This window comes from Eubalaena glacialis, chromosome 14, assembly GCF_028564815.1.
Source record: "Eubalaena glacialis isolate mEubGla1 chromosome 14, mEubGla1.1.hap2.+ XY, whole genome shotgun sequence".
NCBI classification, from domain to species: Eukaryota; Metazoa; Chordata; class Mammalia; order Artiodactyla; family Balaenidae; genus Eubalaena; species Eubalaena glacialis.
The window spans coordinates 36076075-36095213 of NC_083729.1; the positions used below are offsets into that span (position 1 = coordinate 36076075).

General features: G+C 42.0%; 1 protein-coding gene across 2 annotated transcripts in view; it reads right to left on the reverse strand.

Annotated features, from left to right (window-relative positions):
- The window catches only part of THADA (THADA armadillo repeat containing), a 318246-nt gene that overhangs the window by 57315 nt on the left and 241792 nt on the right, over positions 1-19139 (reverse strand). For both annotated transcript variants that reach the window (XM_061210468.1, XM_061210467.1), the window contains exon 32: positions 245-624. In XM_061210468.1, coding sequence (XP_061066451.1) covers positions 245-624 — 380 coding nt within the window. The remainder of the gene's footprint in view (positions 1-244; positions 625-19139) is intronic.

Consider the following 19139-nt stretch of genomic DNA (forward strand, 5'->3'; position numbering starts at 1 on the left):
AATCTCTATCTTTGGTTAATCTCTGTCATCAATACCATTATTATCAAACACTTTTCTTAGCGCTCTTTTATGCATGAAGCCATGCCAAGCATCGTGCGAGAGAGTCCTTGCCCTTTGGATGCTGAATCTCCTTCCAATCCTGGAGATGCCAAAACCGATCCTGCCTCCCGACCTTATCACTCCAGTGGGCTCACCAAAGACTGCGGGGAGTGGAAAGGGATGGTCAGTACACCAGAGACTTCACCTTGCAGAGGCATTCTGGGTGATTTTCCTTCATAGCCAACATCAAGAATGTCCCTCCCGTATTCCATAGCAAGGGCAGCAGTCCCTTCTCTCCTAGGCCCGAGGCTGCTGCTGAGAACCTTTCCAACAGGGCTTCCAGCGTCAGCAGGCGCACTTCAGGGAAGGAAGACTCTAACAGCTGAGAGAAGGAGATGGGAACGTCCCTTGCCTGCTCTCCAGCCTGGGCTGCTACTGCCCACACTGCAGCGATGGCCAGTTTGGTGAGGCTCTGGAGGTACTGGGGCAGGCCTGGCACCGTGAAGGTATAGGGGAATCCGGTTATCAACTCTGATCCCAAGATGATCCTTCTGACTTCCTCCCAGAAGCCAAGATGCTCCAGAACTAAAAAACAAAAAAGCAAAGGAAAAGAGGCAATCACTTTATTCAAAGTTCCACAAAAGGACACAGGTGAACACAGAAGACTCTGGATACCCTGGGTGGGACAACCAGACATCATTCCTGAGTAGATTTCACACTAACCATGTAATAAGTGACTAGGCCACTAAGATTCAGACTTCTGGCCCAGAAGCACTTTCTATGTAGGTAATTCATAATTTTCCCCCTAGAGTGACAGAAGGCATTCCTGTCAGAAGGTGTGCTCCTGGCACCCCTCCCTAATAGTCAATAAATATAAACTCAGTGACCTCTTGAATCCTCAAGCCTCAAAGCTGAGCAGGATAAAAGAACATCTAGTCCACGCTTCCCTCAGGGGCTCAGATCGCCTCTACAGCACCTCTTCTCAGAGGCTCTTGGCAGAACCCTACAGTGATTTGGAGCTCACAAGACAGACTGTTCCGCTGTCAATAGATCTATCTGCCACAAAGTTCTTTTTGGAGTTTCCACTCAGTGGCCCAATTCTGCATTTTGAGCCCTTTAGGCATTTGAATACAGTTATTATATCCCCTCTGTCTTCTCCAGGTGAAACACCCCTACTTCCTTCAACTAGTCCCCAGATGACGGGGTCCACCCTCTCTCACTGTTCTAAGCCACCTTCCTTTGGATGTGCCTCACCCCTCTTCAGGCATGGCGCCACAGAAGGGCACATGACTCTCCCTCGTGGTCTGAGTAGCAGGACTGTTGCTTGCCCTGTTCTCATATGAGGTTCCTGGAGTTGCATCACACTGTTGACTCATGTGGAGCATAAAGTCAACTGAACCGCAGGCCTTTCTTTTTCACATGGTCCACTGACAGTGGTGAGTCGTCCATCTCCCACCTTGTACTCAGGACTTAGATCAAGACTTGTTTTCCTTGTTTGTTTTAAACCGAAGCAGATCCCTGTTAAATTCTATGGTCTGCCTTTTAGATTGCAGAGATCTTTTTGTATTCTCAGTTCTGATCACATATATTTATTGCCTGCTTACTATGTGCTGGGTGCTAAGTGAAATAAGAATAATGCCTTTAGGGAGTTTATATTCTAATTTGAGAAAGAGAAATGAATGACTAGGTGATTCTAATATAGTGGTGGAAGCGATCACCTGAGTCTTAAAGAGGAAGAGAGAGGAGAATGCGTTGGAACCACCAAAGGCAGAGCAAAGGTTCAAAGGCATAAAACAGAATGGACCACGTGAGGAACTATAGGCAGTCTGATCTCAGCACAGAATTCGAGGTGGGGAATAGCGGGAGATGAGGCTAGAGGAGCAGCACGTCCAGGACACGGGGAACCTCCTAGGCCACGCGAAGGAGCTTGGACATTTTTCTGCAGGCAAGGGGATGCCATCGAGGGGTTATTTTAAGCAACAAGGTCAGGTGAACATGTCCACTGAAGTGTTCTTATTGCTGAGAGGCCAATATTAGGGGCAGGGAGCCCAGGTGAACGACTACTGCAGTAGTGGAAGAGAGAAACGATGAGGGTGTAAAGTAAGGAACAGACAGGAAGAAGATGCGTTTGAGAAGCATGGAAGGAATAAAACTGGCAGCACTGGGGGACTGGCTGGGGGAGGAGTCTTGGGTGCCTCCCAGAACCCAGATTCTTCATACAGCACATTCATCATCCAATAGAAGCTGGGTAAACCTCAATTTGACAAGCAGGCCATAAGTAATCACTAAAGATGTGGACTGGACCAGCGTGGAGGACAGAGGGCTTTGGTGAGTGGTATAGTTGGCTCCCTGCCCCACTCCAAGCTCTCATCAATTCATTAACCAGCTCTCTTAGGGTCTAGGTATTCCCCAGTTATGAATCCTCCTAACTCTACCATTCTGCCCACATGTTATCTACAAGAACATCAGGAGAGACTTCATCAAATGCCTTGCTGAAATTTAGATATCTCATAACTCAGTGAACACTACTGACTCCTAGAAAACAATCACAAACAGAATAAAAATGTAAAAGATTAAAGTAACAGTTGGAAAAAACTCACTTGGAATTGAAATATTGCATAGGCTTGCAATAATCCAGGAATTATTGCAATAATAAATAATAAAAATATAGACTATTCCTGTTACACATCAAACTGTTTCAAAAAGAAGTTTCTCCAAAGAGGCAAAAGAGGGGCTTGGGCTCCTATATGATGGTGCCCCTAGAGGCCACCACCCCCCACCTGCTAGCTGTGCTTGCAGACACACCGCTGCTCTTAACCCAGACTCTGCTGAGGTCTAAGTTCCAGCAGGAGGGCAGCCTTCTTTGCAAAGCAGCAGGGAAAACCCCAGGTGTCAGGATCCTCAACTTTTGTGTCATCATCTCTATTTCAATGCCTAAAAACCTAATCCCAGTATAATTTAGAAATGAGAAGACCACACTCCAGTGATCTCCAGGTGTCACTTTCCTAGCCTTCCCACCCACTGCTACCTGAGGACAACACTGTATCAAAAAGGGCTTTCATTTGTTAGGCTAGGAGTCAGAAACATGGCTCAGAGACATGCTCTTTAAAACATAATTAAAAACAGGAAGAACTGTCTTGGTCATTCTGGATAATTTTCAGATGAACCTGCTATAGGTATTCCAGGTGGAGTGTATAGTCCGCTGGACTCAAGAGCTAGGCACCCAGACACACTTGCTTCCTTTAAGACCTTGAGGAAGGATGACATGATCAAGAAGCCCAGGACTGAAGGCACAACCCCAAAGCCAGGGGACATGGGGCACCTGCTCAGGAAGGGATTCTTTGGGACTTCTTGGCCTCCACTTCCTGTGGACTTCAGTATAATCCCATAAGCATGCATTAAGCATATAGTAGGTACCTCGGGAGATACAGAGATTCAGAGCTGAGAAAGAAAAATTACCTGCTGTCAAAGAGCTTTAAAACTGATGGGAGAATAAAGACAACCACTAAAGTTGCAAAATGCTTAGTACCCTAAAATCATGAGTGAGAAGAGCTGACAACTATTGAGTATTAACGTGCCAGGCACTATAGAATATTATATATGCATTATTTAATGCTATGAATAATAATTACTTTTAGAATTGACACTCGTTGAGTATTAGTCTAAGCACTTCAACAAGTACTAAATCATTTAATGAAGTAGGCGCTGTTATGACTCCCTGGTTTTTTACAGATGAGGAAAGAGGCTAAGTTACTTGCCCAAGGTCACACAGGGAATTGTAGGTAAAGGGAATACAAAAGCCATAAGAATGACCAAAATGAAAGCAATGTGCACTTATTTTCTATCGTAAGTAAAAAAAAGAAAGGGGGGGCTTTCAGAAGGGAACAAAATTTAAGATGGGCAGGGGCTTCCCTGGTGGCGCAGTGGTCAAGAATCCGCCTGCCAATGCAGGAGATATGGGTTCGAGCCCTGGTCCGGGAAGATCCCACATGCGCGGAACAACTAAGCCCGCATGCCACAACTACTGAGCCTGTGCTCTAAAGCCTGCGAGCCACAACTACTGAGCCCGTGTGCCTAGAGGCCGTGCTCCGCAACAAGAGAAGCCACCGCAACGAGAAGCCTGCGCACCTCAACGAAGAGTAGTCCCCGCTCGCCGCAACTACAGAAAGCCCGCGCACAGCAACTAAGACGCAACGCAGCCAAAAATAAATAAATAAATAAAAAATTTAAGATGGGCACTGAGGCTGCCCAGAGGTGCCTGCCTGGGAGAGGAAACGGCAGGGCAGGTGCTCAGGGGAGTTGGGAGAGAGTAGACATGAGAGACCTGCGAACAGGTTTGCTGAATTAATGTGTCAACAGAGGAGAAGCAGGGGAGGTTAGGTCGGAGCCACAAGCTAGGAAACTATCAGATGACATTCATGTAGGCACTTTCTCCAAACTGCTGCTTAGAAAAAATGTCCTTAGTTCTGCAGCAAGACCCAATGAGGTGTCCTAAAGCAGAGTTTCTCAAACTTGAGTGAGCATCAGAACCACCTGGAGGGCTTGTTAAATCACAGACTGCTGCCTGGGCCTCACCCCCAAAGTTTCCGATTCAGGAGGGCGGGGGTGGGGGCTGAGAATTTGCATTTCTAACAAGCTCCCAGGTGATGCTGCTGCTGGGCCAGGTACTTCAAAACCACTACCCTCAGGGGATGGTTCTTTTTTTTTAAAATTTATTAATTAATTTATTTATTTTTGGTTGCATTGTGTCTTCGTTGCTGTGCGCGGGCTTTCTCTAGTTGCGTCGAGCGGTGGCTACTCTTTGTTGCCGCGCACGGGCTTCTCAATGCGGTGGCTTCTCTTGTTGTGGAGCATGGGCTCTAGGCGCCCGGGCTTCAGTAGTTGTGACACGTGGGCTTCAGTAGTTGTGGCTCACGGGCTCTAGAGCGCAGGCTCAGTAGTTGTGGTGCATGGGCTTAGCTGCTCCGCGGCATGTGGGATCTTCCTGGACCAGGGCTCGAACCCATGTCCCCTGCATTGGCAGGTGGATTCTTAACCACTGTGCCACCAGGGAAGTCCCAGGTGATGGTTCTTAACCAGAGGTTATTAAAACCAACCATGCCTCAATCCCACCCTTGTAGATTCCGATTCGGTTGGTTTGGAGTTGGTCGCAGACATCTGGAGTCTTTTTTTTTTTTTTTTTTTTAATTAATTTATTTATTTAGGTGCGTCCAGTCTTAGCTGCAGGCATGCGGGATCTCTCCTTGCGGCACACAGGCTTCTCTCTAGTTGTGGTGCATGGGCTCTAGAGCACGCGTGGGCTTAGTTGTCCTGCGGCATATGGGATCTTAGTTCCCCGACCAGGGATTGAACCCATGTCCCCTGCATTGGGAGGCGGATTCTTAACTACTGCGCCACCAGGGAAGTCCCGACATCTGGAGTCTTAAGAAGCCAACAGGTAATTCTGCTCTGTGCCCCAGCTGAGAACCACATTCCTCAGCTACGACTTTCATAGGGGTTCACAGGGTTTTTGGGATGGGCAGTAGGGGCTGCAGTTCCAAAGAGCAGAGCTGATTCCAGCCTAGTACTTCACCATAGTGAAGAACTAGAAAATTCACCGCCCCCCATTTTCTCTTACCAATAAAAACATCAAAGGAGGGGAAACCCCCAAGAATTCAAAAGAATGAATAAACTCTATAAAGGCCCCTTGCAGGCAGGCCTTTGATACTGGCTCAGTATATACAGGTTCTGTTCTAGGGCTAGGGTGTAGCAGTGAATTAGAAAGACCAGGCTCTGCTCTCATGGAGTTCCCATTTAGATGGGTACCACAGAACACCCTCTGCCCCTCTGCCAGGGTGAGGGGGTCTCTGGGCAGAACAGGAGGTTGGGATTAGAAATATGAGCAGTAGCAGTGACTAAAAAGGAAGTATTGCGTTCCTCTCTAGCATAGCAGTTTCTCAGCCCGGGAGGTACATTAAATTTATCTGGAGAGTTTTAGAAAAACACTTATGTCAGGGGACACTTGACTGCATCTCTGGGGCGAGCCTGGTTTCAAGGTGACCCAGGTGATTCTATTGTTCAGCTGGGGTCACAGCTACTGTTTTATGGGCTCTGCACCCCACAGCAGGTAGAGCTCACCAAATGGATCTCACAACCAGGATTTCTTCCTAGTGAAGCACAGTTTTGTGTCCTGCCCTACCAAACGCATTTCAAAGTTGAGATCAACACGGAGTGCTTGTTTCCATTTTTGTGAGTGCCTGCTGTCCGCAAGATACAAAAAAACTCAAGTTAGTTCTTTGACGGCACTTAGTTCTTCTTCAGTCTGAGGTATGGCAACCCTCTTTTCTAGAAGATAACTTTTCTACTTGCAATTTCAATTTTGCTGGCTTTGGGTTGCCTCCTTTCTATCTTTCCTGGAAAGTCAAGTGTTCCAATGAAAGAATCAAGTCCCTCCCCTTTAATGGCCCCATCTTATTTTTCATTAATTAGATGATTTTTGTAAACTCTTGTTAATTGGAGTTTTTTCCCAGCCCTCCTTGTTAGGAATATCTTTGGATTTTCCCAACAGTGTAGTCATTTTAGTCACCCAAGTATGTGTGACTGATTCTAAACATCCAATTTGATTTCACTTTTGAAATTAACTTCTTTTTTTCTTCTTTAGGGCAAGCATATTTCTAGCCTTCAAAGGAATGGCTTATTGGCTGGATTCACTTGGAAAGACAATACCTCCTGCTGTGCTATGTCCCGGTTCAATGGAGAAATAATTCTCAAGTTTGGAATTCAAGAATCAATCAAATATCAAAAACAATGTGACAGGCTGGTATAAGTTGCCAACATTTTATTTTGTAAAGAAAGGATGTTAAAAACCTACCATCTATTATTTCATGAAAGAAAGGCTATCTGAACACCAAAAAAGTCATAGATTCCTAGTGTCATCATAAAGGACAATTCTTTAAAAAAATGTGGTTTAAAGAAAAATTTGCTATAGTTGTCATTTTGCTATAGTTTTATTGTGAAAATATCACCAGGGAGCAGCATTAGGGAACTGCAGCTTTGGAGAAGTTGATCAAGTTTCCTAAGGTTGATGTGTTTGGAGAACATGCCCAGCCTGAACAGAGATGTCCTAGAGAGGAATGAAGGGACTTTGCCGAGTCCCTCAGGACAGCGAGTAGAGTGTCTGTGAGAAGGAGCAAAGTGGTCCATTCACACAATTCCCTCTGGGAATCTCAGATGTGTTATTTTAGCAGTTTTTGTGTTATTTTGGCGAGTTGCAGATTTCAGTGTTATGTCTGCAACCTGAACAGTGATTGCTAAATTAACTGGATTTCAAAGCTGCCATTCTCTAACCAACCAAGGTAGGGCGCTAACATCAACCCAGGCTGCTGAAAGAGGATTTAAAAAGCAGCACTACCTAGAGCATGGTCAGCTCCTAGTTCCCAAATCCTGTTCTATTATTTAGGGAAGTCAGTCTCCTCCCCAAAGGAGGAACACAGCCCCAAAGGGCAGGCCCATGGGGCATTTATCTTTGATTTTCTGAGCTACAGGTTTGTTAAAAAAAAAAAAAAAATCAACGTAATCTTAAAAGATTCATGTTAATCTAAATAGCTTTGACGAGAGCATTCTGGAAAACAATGTGGATGATATCATTACCACATAATTATGGATATAGTGGAGTTTCACCATAAGAGTATTTAATTTAGATGAATTTAACTCTAAGTACTCGGCAAACAGAGAGAAAGAGATTGAAAAATAACAATTAAAAGCGAGAGGGCAGTTTCACCTGACATTCCAATCACCGAGCATATCCCCAGGATGGTGCCTGTGCTGTTACCTTAGACGAGTGGCTCTCAAACTTCGGCACACTCACCTCCAGAGTTCCTGATTCAGTAGGTCTGGGACAGGGCCCCCCAAATCACACTTCTAACAAATCCTGGGCGATGCTGCTGCTGATGCAGGGACCACACTTTAAGAACCACTGCTTCAGACCATCTGAGATCATCCGTGCTTCTCATAGTGTAAACATCTTGCCCTGCCGAACGTGTATAATTCTAGTGTTTAACGGTATTTGTTTTTGTACACCATGGCCCCTAATCATATGTCAACCCCTTCATCTAGTGCTCAACCAAAGAGCTCCTGAATATTATATAGTTCCTGGCCTTCGCTGTTAATGTCACGAACCGAGATAGCCTGATTGCTTTGTGCTGAGCTGGCCAAAATAAAAGGGGCCAGAGGGAGTAAGCGTACAGGCCCAAATTGACAGAGTTTTCTTGGCCCCAGCAGAGATGGTTATGGGAGAAGCTAAAACCCCAGTAATCACAGCAAATGTGTTCTACTTGTAAGCAGCAAAAAAAAAAATAGTTTCACTGCTATGGAGTAAGTCACTTACTGTGGATACCATGTAAATGGCAATGATATTGATTGTGCCACTATGGTGGTCACTTGCCACTGAGCCTCAGAAGAAGGTTCTGTTTTCTGCCTGACCTTGCATATGCTGTTCCCTCTGCCTTGAATGAATAAATGAACAAATGAATTTCTCTTTCATATATTGTAACGGTTCTGAATTCTCCGATACCACTTGGTCAAGAAAATTTTGTAGAAATTTCCCCTATCCTCCCCCCCTCAGAATCTCTACCCTCCTTAAAGAAGTAGAGAGTGAGGAAATACGAAGCAGATTTTACTTTTAAGGCATAATGAAAGGGCCAACTTTTTCTGTTTCAAAGATCTGTAGCTCTGGTTAGAGAGATCTGTAATCAGATCCAACAAAAGTTCTTATCTGGAACATTGATAAACTGGTTCTAAAAATAATCACAGATGATAATTTGTACACTCCGTGAATGTTAATGTCCTGTTATGCTATTTCTCAGTTAAAAAAAATTGTATTTGGAGAGAAAAGGAAACCATAGGAACTACAACAACAACAAAAAATCAACTGATTTAATAAATCTTGGCTTCTCCTTATCGAAGGGAAATTCCATTCTTCTATTTAATCCTCTGCCCCTCCCAGTAAACTGTAATCCAGACCGGAGGGGCCCTTCCAGTTACAAACATGTAGAATGACCTAGTGGAAGGGTTTGGAGACTAACTTTGCCTAGAGAAGTGCCCTGAACTGGTACTAGTTGTTTATTTCTTGCCTACTTTTGTTTCTAGGTCTCTGGACTCCTAGGTCTCTAGGTCTCATGCCCGGCTTTCATAGGTATGGTGCCCGACACACACCCCTTTGAAAACATTCTCCCCTTCCCTTGTCCCAGCCTATTCTCAAAGTATTTTTTAAGCACAGAATTCCTTATCTGCTGTTGAGGAAGAAGGAAGAGTTTCTGAGAATACTATTTGAAGGACTCTCTAGTCAACCCATAAAATAGGCACAGTCCCAGTGGCTTGGACAACAGGGAGTCAGAAGAGCTCTGAAAGGATTTGGGTAGGCTAAAAATGAGCTCATCAGGCACTGGGTGGGACCAGCAGTTTTTACTTCTCGCCTCCACCCATCATCCCATCCCTGCTTCTGCCCAACACTGGGAGGAAGTCAGGAAATACTTGTGGATAAACACATGACAACCCAAAGACACAAACATAAAATTACTTCTAAGTAATACACTGCTTTGGATTCTTTGTCAGCGAATTGCTCCTAAGGACAAGACTGGGAAATCAGAAACTTCCTTATCATCACACCTTAGACATCCCTGTTTAATTTAACCTTTTCCCCACAAAGGACCTCAGGCTTCTCTTCCACCCTTAGGCAATGAGATACAGTGTGAAATCAACTTGAGAGTCTTGGTAGCTGGCTGGGAAGACTCTTTTAAATAACTGGGGCTTACCTCTGCTGTTGCACCTGTAATGAGAGACTAGGACCACTGATCTCAGCCCCTTGCCAGCACTACAGTTTACAGTTCTGGGAGAAACAGACTCTAAGACTGAAGAGGTTCCTGGCACCACTGGACTACATCAATGTCTCTGGGAATGATGCTACAAGGTACAGTTTACAGCTGGCAAACCCAAGAGAGTCTGGCTGGACTGCAAATGCTACTTAATGTGAAGTCTGGCCCCAGCCAGGGAGGAATTAAGTAAATTCTGCCAGATGGGCAATGGAGGTGAGTCTGGGAGTAAGCATACCTGGCCATGGGACCAGCAGAAGCTCTGTCTCCTCCTCTGGAGGAGATGACCATTCATTTCTTTGTTCTTGCTATCAATATTACTTCCTAATAGCTGCTTTTCTTACAGTGTTGGATTTTTCCTTTCCTGTTACTTTTCATGGAGTTTTTACAATTTTTTTCATGTGACCTTCACCTCAATTCTCTGAGGGTATTATCCCCACTTTACAATTGAGGAACTAAGAGGTCTCAAAACAAAGTGATGAGAGTGATTGCTGCTTTAGCCCATGAAAGTTTAACTGCTACAGAAATTGCCCTTTGCCATAAACAACTAGAAAACTAGACAAATGTGTGAAACTATCATTTTTAAACATCAGACATGAGTAGTATGTTTCCCTGAGAGAAGGAAACAAACAAGGTAGGCCTTATAGTTGCCCTGGACTACTACCTAGAGGCAACTTCCATGCTCCAGCACAGAGAGGGGGAACCCAGAGCCCAGAGATCTTGCTGAGCCAGAACAACTGGATATTCATATGAAAAAAAAAAAAGAGAACTTTGACCTTATCTCATGACATACACGAAAATTAGCTTAAAGTGGACCATGGATCCAAACGTAAAACCTTAAATAGCAAACTTTAGAAGAAAACCTGGGACTTCTCTGGCGGTCCAGTGGTTAAGACGCCGTGCTTCCAATGCAGGGGGCAGGGGTTCAATCCCTGGTCGGGGAACTAAGATCCCACATGCCACGTGGCACGGCCCAAAAAAAAGAAAAAAAAACAAAACAAACTTTAGAAGAAAACCTGAGAGAACATCGTTGTGACCTTAGGATAGGCAAAGACTTCTTTACTAGGGCACAAAAAGCATAAGACACAGAGAAAAAATGGATAAATCAGACTTCATCAAAATTAAAAACAGTTGCTCTTCAAAAGACATTGTTAAGAAAAAAGACAAGCAACAGATAGGTAGAAAATCTTTAACAAATGTTTGTATAAAATACTTATATCCAGAACACAGAACTTTCACAACTCAGTAATAAGAAAAACACAATTTAAAAAAGAAACGTGCGAGAGATTTGAATAGACCCTTTACCAAGAAGGATATATGTATGGTAAATACGGTACACGAAAAGGTGCTCAGCGTAACTGGTCATTAGGGAAATGCAAATTAAAATCACAGTGAGACACCACTACACATATACCAGAATGGCAAAATTAACAAGAGGGGCAATACCAAGTCTAAATGAGGATGCAGAATAACTGGACCTCTCATACATTGCTGCTGGGAATGCAAAGTGGTAAGGCCCTTTGGAAAACAGTTTGGCAGTTTCTTATTACCTAAACAATCCTTATCATATGACCTAGTAATTCCTTTCCTAGGTTTTACTTATGAAAGATAAAAACATATGGCCACACAAATACTTCTATGCTCAGAGCTGCATTATTCACAATTTCCAAAAAGTGGAATAATGCTACCAGAGCTGCATTATCCACAATTTCCAAAAAGTGGAAGTGCCAAAATGTATTTCAACTGGTGAATTAATATAAACAACACATGCATATAATGGAATACTACTCAGCAAGAAAAAGTCATGACTCACATCACATTAATAAAGGACAAAAATTATACGATCATCTCATTAGATGCAGAAAAAGAATTTGACAAAATCCAACACTCTTTTATGATAAAAACACTCAACAAGCAAGAAACAGAAGGGACTTCTTCAACCTGATAAAGGGTATCTATGAAAAACCCACAGCTAACACCATATTTAATAGCGAAAGACTAAAATCTCTCCTCCTAAGATCAGGAACAAGGCACTTCCATTCAACATTGTACTGGAAGTTCTAGCCAGGGTGATTAGGCAAGAAAAATAAATAAAAGGCATCCAGGGCTTCCCTGGTGGCACAGTGGTTAAGAATCTGCCTGCCAATGCAGGGGACACGGGTTCAAGCCCTGGTCTGGGAAGATCCCACATGCCACAGAGCAACTAAGCCCGTGAGCCACAAGTACTGAGCCTGCGCGTCTGGAGCCTGTGCTCCGCAACGGGAGAGGCCGCGACAGTGAGAGGCCCGCGCACCGCGATGAAGAGTGGCCCCCGCTCGCCACAACTGGAGAAAGCCCTCGCACAGAAACGAAGTCCCAACACAGCCAAAAATAAATAAATAAATAAATAAATTAAAAAAAAAAAAAAAGGCATCCAGATTGGAGAGGAAGAAGTAAAACCTATCTCTATTGCACAGGACATGATCTCATATACAGAAAGTTCTAAGTCCACAAAAACAGACAAACAAATAAACAAAAGTAAGTTCAATAAGGTCATGGGATAAAAGATTAATATACAAATATCAACTATAGTTCTGTGTAGTAGCAACGAACAATCCAAAATTGAAATTAAGAAAATAATTCCATTTACAACAGCATCAAAAATAATAAAATAGGAATAAATTATTTAACAAAAGATGTTCATGAGGTGTACACTGAAAATTACAAAACATCACTGAAAAAAATTGAAGACCTAAATAAATGGAAGGACACCCTGTGTTCTGATCTGAATATCTGAAGATATAATATTATTATAGTGACAATACTCCTCAAATTGAACTACAGATTTAACATAATACCTATCAAAATCCTAATTGACTTTTCTTTTTCCAGAAGACAAGCTGATCCTAAAATCTGAATGAAAATGTAAGGACTCAGCCAAAATGATCTTGAAAACAAAGAACAAAGTTGGAGGACTCACACATCCTGATTTCAAGTTACCATAAAGCAACGATAATCAAGACAGTGTGGTCCTGGTATAAGGACAGACATACAGATCAATGAAATAGAACTGAGAGTCCAGAAAATCCATGTATTTATGGTCACTTGATTTTCTGACTGACCAAGGTGCCAAGACAATTCAATGGGGAAAGGTGAAGTCTTTTAAACAAATAGTGCTGGGACAAATGGATAGTCACATGCAAAAGGATGAGGCTGGACCTGTACCTCACACCAAATACAAAAATTAACTCAAAATGGATCAGAAACTGAAAAGTTAAGACATAAAACTATTAAATTCTTAAGAAGAAAATGGATACAAGTCTTTGTGACCTCAGATTAGGCAATAGTTTCTTAGATATGACATTAAAAGCATAAGCAACAAAAGAAAAAACAGGTTGGACTTCATCAAAACTAAAAATTTTTGTACATTAAAGGATATTATCACAGAAGTCAAAAGTCGGTGCACAGAATGGGAGAAAATATTTGCAAATCATATATCTGATAAGGAATTAATATCCAGAATATATAAAGAATTCTTACAACTCAAGAATGAAAAGACAAACAACCCAGAGGATCAGAACAGACATTTCTCTAAAGAAGGTGTACAAAATGGCTCATTAGCATTAGAAAAGATTCCCAACATCATTAGCCATTAGGGAAATGCAAATCAAAAGCACAATGAAATACGACTTTATACCCACTAGGATGGCTATAATCAATAGATGGACAATAACAAGTGTTGTCGAGGATGTGGAGAAACTGGAAACCTCATACATTGCCAGCGGGAATGTAAAATGGTGCAGTCTCTTTGGGAAAAGTTTGGCAAGTCCTCAAAAAGTTAAACTTAGAGTTGGCACATGGCCCAGCAGTTCTACTCCTAGGTAAATACCCAGGAGAACTGAAAGCATATATCCCCACAAAAACCTGTCCATGGATCTTCATAGCATTATTATTCATAACAGCCAAAAAGTGTAAACAATCCAAACGTCCATCAACTGATGAAACAAAACATGGTATATCTAACAATGGAATATCATTCAGTCATAAAAAAAGAAAAGATTCATGCTACAAAATGGATGAACCTTGAAAACTTTAAGTGAGAGAATCCAGACACAAAAGGCTATATGTTGTATGATTCCATTTACATGAAATGTCTAGAATAAGCTTTCAAAAACAACTTGCTTAACTAATTTAACTGACATGGGCAACTAGTTTCAGATTATCTGTGAGGACTGGGGTTAGAGTGGGGCAAGACAGGAACACATAGAAAACTGAAATCACGGATGTTCTGAGACCCCAGCTGCCTACTGGAACAGTATTTGACTCCTGGGGTGGAAACGTGAGTACGAAGGTTTCATGACATGGTTCTGTTACAGATCCAGACATTTGGCCCAACTCTCAACACTATTAACTCTGGTCACAGAAATGGGCAGTGGACCAGGAGCCAGGAAAGCTTGACTTTTTCACTAAGCAGCTGTGTGACCTTGGGCAAGTCACTTAATTGTTACAGTTTCCCCTCTACTTACTGATGAAATGATCTCTAGACTCTAAAATTCTAAGAATTGTGGGCCAGTGTACTCAGCACCAGGCTTGGAATTAACAAGGGGTCAATACCACATGAACCTGGCAATCTAATAACACATCCTGTATTATTCTTTCTGAATGGTAGCTAGGAATCATCTGCTCATTTTAGGAGCTCATTGTTCCCTGGGAAAGAGACTTTTGGCAAAAGCAACAGTTCAGATGACAGTCCCAGTGTTTTGGAGAAAAGCAACTAATTTATTGATAACAAAGCCTATTTTTTTTTTTTTGAAATTTCATAGCTGCAGACCCATAAATACAAAGTCCCCAGAAGACTCTAAAAATATGTTCTCAATTCCCTTTTATCTCCCACCCAGAGCTGAGAGAATAGCATCAACTGTGTCATATTAAACACATCTGCATCCAACACCGATAAAAGTGCATGACCGCGGGAACAGATAAGAATTGTTTTCAATTTGTTCAGATGGGATTGGTTAAATTTAACCTAATTAGACCAAATAATCAAAGCAGGTGTTTGTAAGTTGCCAGTGTTTTTATTCTCTGTAATTGTTTGGCTATATTTCCCAGGAACTTAGGTAAAGGAAGTTATAATATGTCAAAAAAAATCATTGACCTTATATTTATTCTTGTCACACATATATTATTCATGTCCAAGGCAGTACAAATACAAGGCATCACTGAATACTTCTCACAGATTTTTACCATTTAACCACCATCAACATCTAAGCTGGCCTTTGGGAGGGCTTATGTTACCGAACTTCCATGATATAAACACAAGCAGTAAAAAATGAGAGCCTGTCTTCTAATCTTGTACTGATCTACAAGGCACACTGACTTGGCATTCAGACTATTTAGGGATCCTGACTTCACGCTCACAAGCTGGTCACTTTTAAGGCATTTAGAAGAAAAATAATAACAATAATAAAAGTTACATTCTAGTTAAAACAAAATGTTTATTGCGCTTGGCAGAATGATGAGATCCAAACTATAAATGCCAACTAACAAAGAAACCACAAAATGCGGTCACCAGCAGCCTGGTATTAGGAAGTCTTTCATGCAGTGGCTGTAGGTCCACTTTCAAAGGGAAAAAGGGCAGGTAGCTGCCCGGGAGCGTCAAGCTTTCTCTTTCTAGTAACTAGCCCTGGGTATGCTCTCATATTATTCCACACACCCCGGAGACGGGAGATAGCAGTGCAGGCAAGAAAGTCCCCATAAAAGCATGTGATCGTGAAGCTACTGGAAAGGGGGATCCCTCTCTGAGGCCTGGGGATTCTGCAGCAGCGGCAGAAGCCCGGGAAGCTGAATCAACATAGGGGGTCTAAGGCACCATCCCCGAGACAAGAAGTGGTTTTCCTGACTCAGGCCTGAGTGTGCTGCGGGACCACGGTGGAGGTGGCTGGAGAGCTCGGGCTCTGCTCTCTTACTGTACAAGTGACGTCGGGCAGTTGCCTCTGTTCCTCAGTTCCCTCACGTCTAAAATGAAGAACCACTAGTACCTCCTTCACTAATGTGTGCAAAATGCTTGGCACAGTGCTTGGCATGAAGTTGAATGCTCAATACACACTGGCCATAATTATTATGATCCCTACAAGGGAGATGATACTGAAAATAATGTTTCCTAAAAATTAGAATATAATGGGCCTCCTATATACATTTCAGGGGTAGGGAAACAGCCTTTTGAGATCACTTACACGATGTGGGTAGGATGGACAAATCCTTCTCCACCTAAAACACTTTTTGGAAACTGTTATTATGTCCTTTCTTTATTTCTTTGGGAATAACTAATCCTCTTCAAGATTCATATTTTAATATGTAACACATAATTACAAAAGAAAGAACGGGGTTACATAAAATTAGTAAAATGGAGACTAGGAAAGGAAAAATCCACTCATAAACCCACCAAGAGAACTTAAACTGAAAGTCAGACAGTGCAAATAGGTAAGATATTTGTTTAAACACTTGGTAAAAGAAAATGTTCAATTCAGTAGCTGTGAAAAACACAAATTTAAGGGGTGTGGGCATAAGAGAGAAATAGAAAGTCCACCTCTCAGAAAAAAGGGAGTAAATATTTAGTCAAGTCTCAGATAGTATTTCAGTAAACAGATATTTCAATGGAAAATTTCCAACCTGAGAGCAAATAATTTAAAATGGGTTTAAAATGAGAATGAAAGCTCTCCATTTCCCTGTCCCTGCCCAGACCTGTAACCCAGCCTCTGAGTCCTTGGAGCAGTTAGGCTCTTTCTTCCTTATCCCCCCAACTCCAACTGGAGACTATAATTTTCTTTCTAGCAGGAAACTGATACATACTAATGATGACAGCTGGATTCAGAAGAGGAAAAAGAATACAGGGGACAGAGAGTCCTTGTGGGTTTAAATCACTTTAAAACTCAAAACAAAACCCCCAGATTTGGAATTTTTGAAACCTAGTTAATGGCTAAGGAAACCTCAAATGATTGGGAAGTACTAAGATAAAAGTTTGAATTACACAAAACACATCATTATCTTAAGCTGTTCTAATCATCTTCTCTGCCTTCCCCCTTCACTGGTTTTCTCATTGTTTATGCCCCCAGCCCTTCAATGTTCTAAGACATTTTAGAGGTAGAAATAGCCTTCCAAGGTCACTTACAGAATAGTGTTTGAGAGGAGACAGGCAGATCCTCCTCCGTCCAAAAAAGTTTCCCAGAAATTGACATTACTTCTTTTCTTTTGGAACAATTAATTTCCTTTAAGATTCATATTTAGATACAGTTACTGTTGAAATACATGTATATACACACATATGAATAAAACAGAATTATGTTATGTAAAATTAGTAAAATGGAAAATAAGAGGAAGAAATCCCCCTAAAATCACACCACGCTAAAACAACTATTTTCAGCATTGTACTGCCTTTAACTCTAGTCCTCCACTTCGGACCCCCCATCTCCCAAACCCTCAATGATGGTTATGACAATACCCTGACATTCCATGAATGCATTTACAGTCACATTCTTTTTCTGTGGCAAAGGAAGCTGGCTCCATTAAGGATCCTAAGACTCCTTTAAGGATGGGGGCACAGAAAATGTCACTCTGTCTTAAAAACCACGTGACTCTACTCTCTGTCTTATATCCTCCGATAATCTCTTTTGTCTACAGGGTCAAGTTCGAGCTCCTGAGATTTTGGACCATGACGCCCTCCTTGACTGAGTTCCCGCCTCCCAGCCTCACTTCTAGTCACACCTCCTGTCCTTGAACCCAACACTGCAATCGCACTGTCCCAGTTCTTTGAAAGCTGTGCTGACGTGAGCCTCTGTGGCTTCAGACATGCTCCTTCCTCTGTCTATAATACCCACCTGTCCTTTGCCCATCTGGTGAATTTCTACTCATCTTCAAAACTCTGCTCAACCACCTCCTCCTCTATGAAGCCTTCCCTGTCCTCCCAAGTAGAAACGACCTTTCATTCTCTAGTGCCTCCAGTGTATCCCATACACACTTCCTTTATAGCATCTGTAATCCCTTTTTGGACCTACTTATAAGCCCCAAACATATCATGTGTCTCTCCAGATGTAGGTGCTTAACTTGTCTGACGTTAGCATGTCATGTCTGATGAACAAAAAAAATTAACGAACGACAACCACAAGATGATCTTTTTCTGGATCAGTCAGAGGGGCAGCAGCATCCCTAATCAAGTGGATTCCAAAGTGGATTCCTGACATTCCATGCCAGGTATGCTTCAGTGTTTTCCTAGGAAAGCAGGCATTTCTTCTTTCTTGAAAATGTTTAAGAACATGAGGAGAGTTGTAAATGTGAGGGACTGACCATAACTCTGCCAGGCTGCAGGAAACTGGATTAGATGCATAGTTTCCAGCCAGTGATAATTATAACGATGATAATAATATTAATGGTAGCTAAAATTTATTGAGCACTTATTCTGTGCCATGCAAAGTACATTCTTTACATAGGACTTTACATGTGTTAGTTGACAACCACTCTAAGGTATAGATCCTATTATATCCCCAGTTACAATTGAGGAAAAGTGTCTCAAAGAGGTTAAATGACTTGCCTAAGGTCACAAAAGCTAGTAAATGGCAGACCTGGGATTCAAACCTAGGGATCTAGCTTTAAAGCCTATGTGGTGTACTCCCTACTCCGAGCTCTGTGAGCTTTAGAGGTAGATAGATGTGTATTTACAAACATATACACATAATATATACATTTGATTTGAATTCGGAAAATGAATTTACATGTGATTGATACATGAGTTTAAGTAAGATTTGTATCTTGATGACACCTGTTACTATTCTAAAAACTGAGGAAAATTCTGCATTTCAATCAATCAGTTAATAACAAATCCATTTAACGCAGGCCTACTACTTGCTTAGTTGGGGGACACAGAACCTAACCACGATCTATTCTTTCAAGGCATTTACAAGGTAATTTACAGTTTTACAAGGTAAAACTGTCACGACAATACTTAGAAATCATACTGAAATCTACACATCCAGGTAAGTGATCACCTTGTTTGGTGATACACTTAGCTATTGCTCAAACTGCCTTTGGAAATAATTTATGAAACACACAAGAATCGATTTAATTATTTTAAGCTCACAGTTTACTTTTATCCTAAACAGTGCTATCTACCTTAACTGCCATTTTATTTGACATTTGGTTAGTTCTAAATATCTAATTCATCCTCAAAGGAGGAAAATTTACTACCGCTATTTGTGTGGATGTAGTATATGAATGTATACA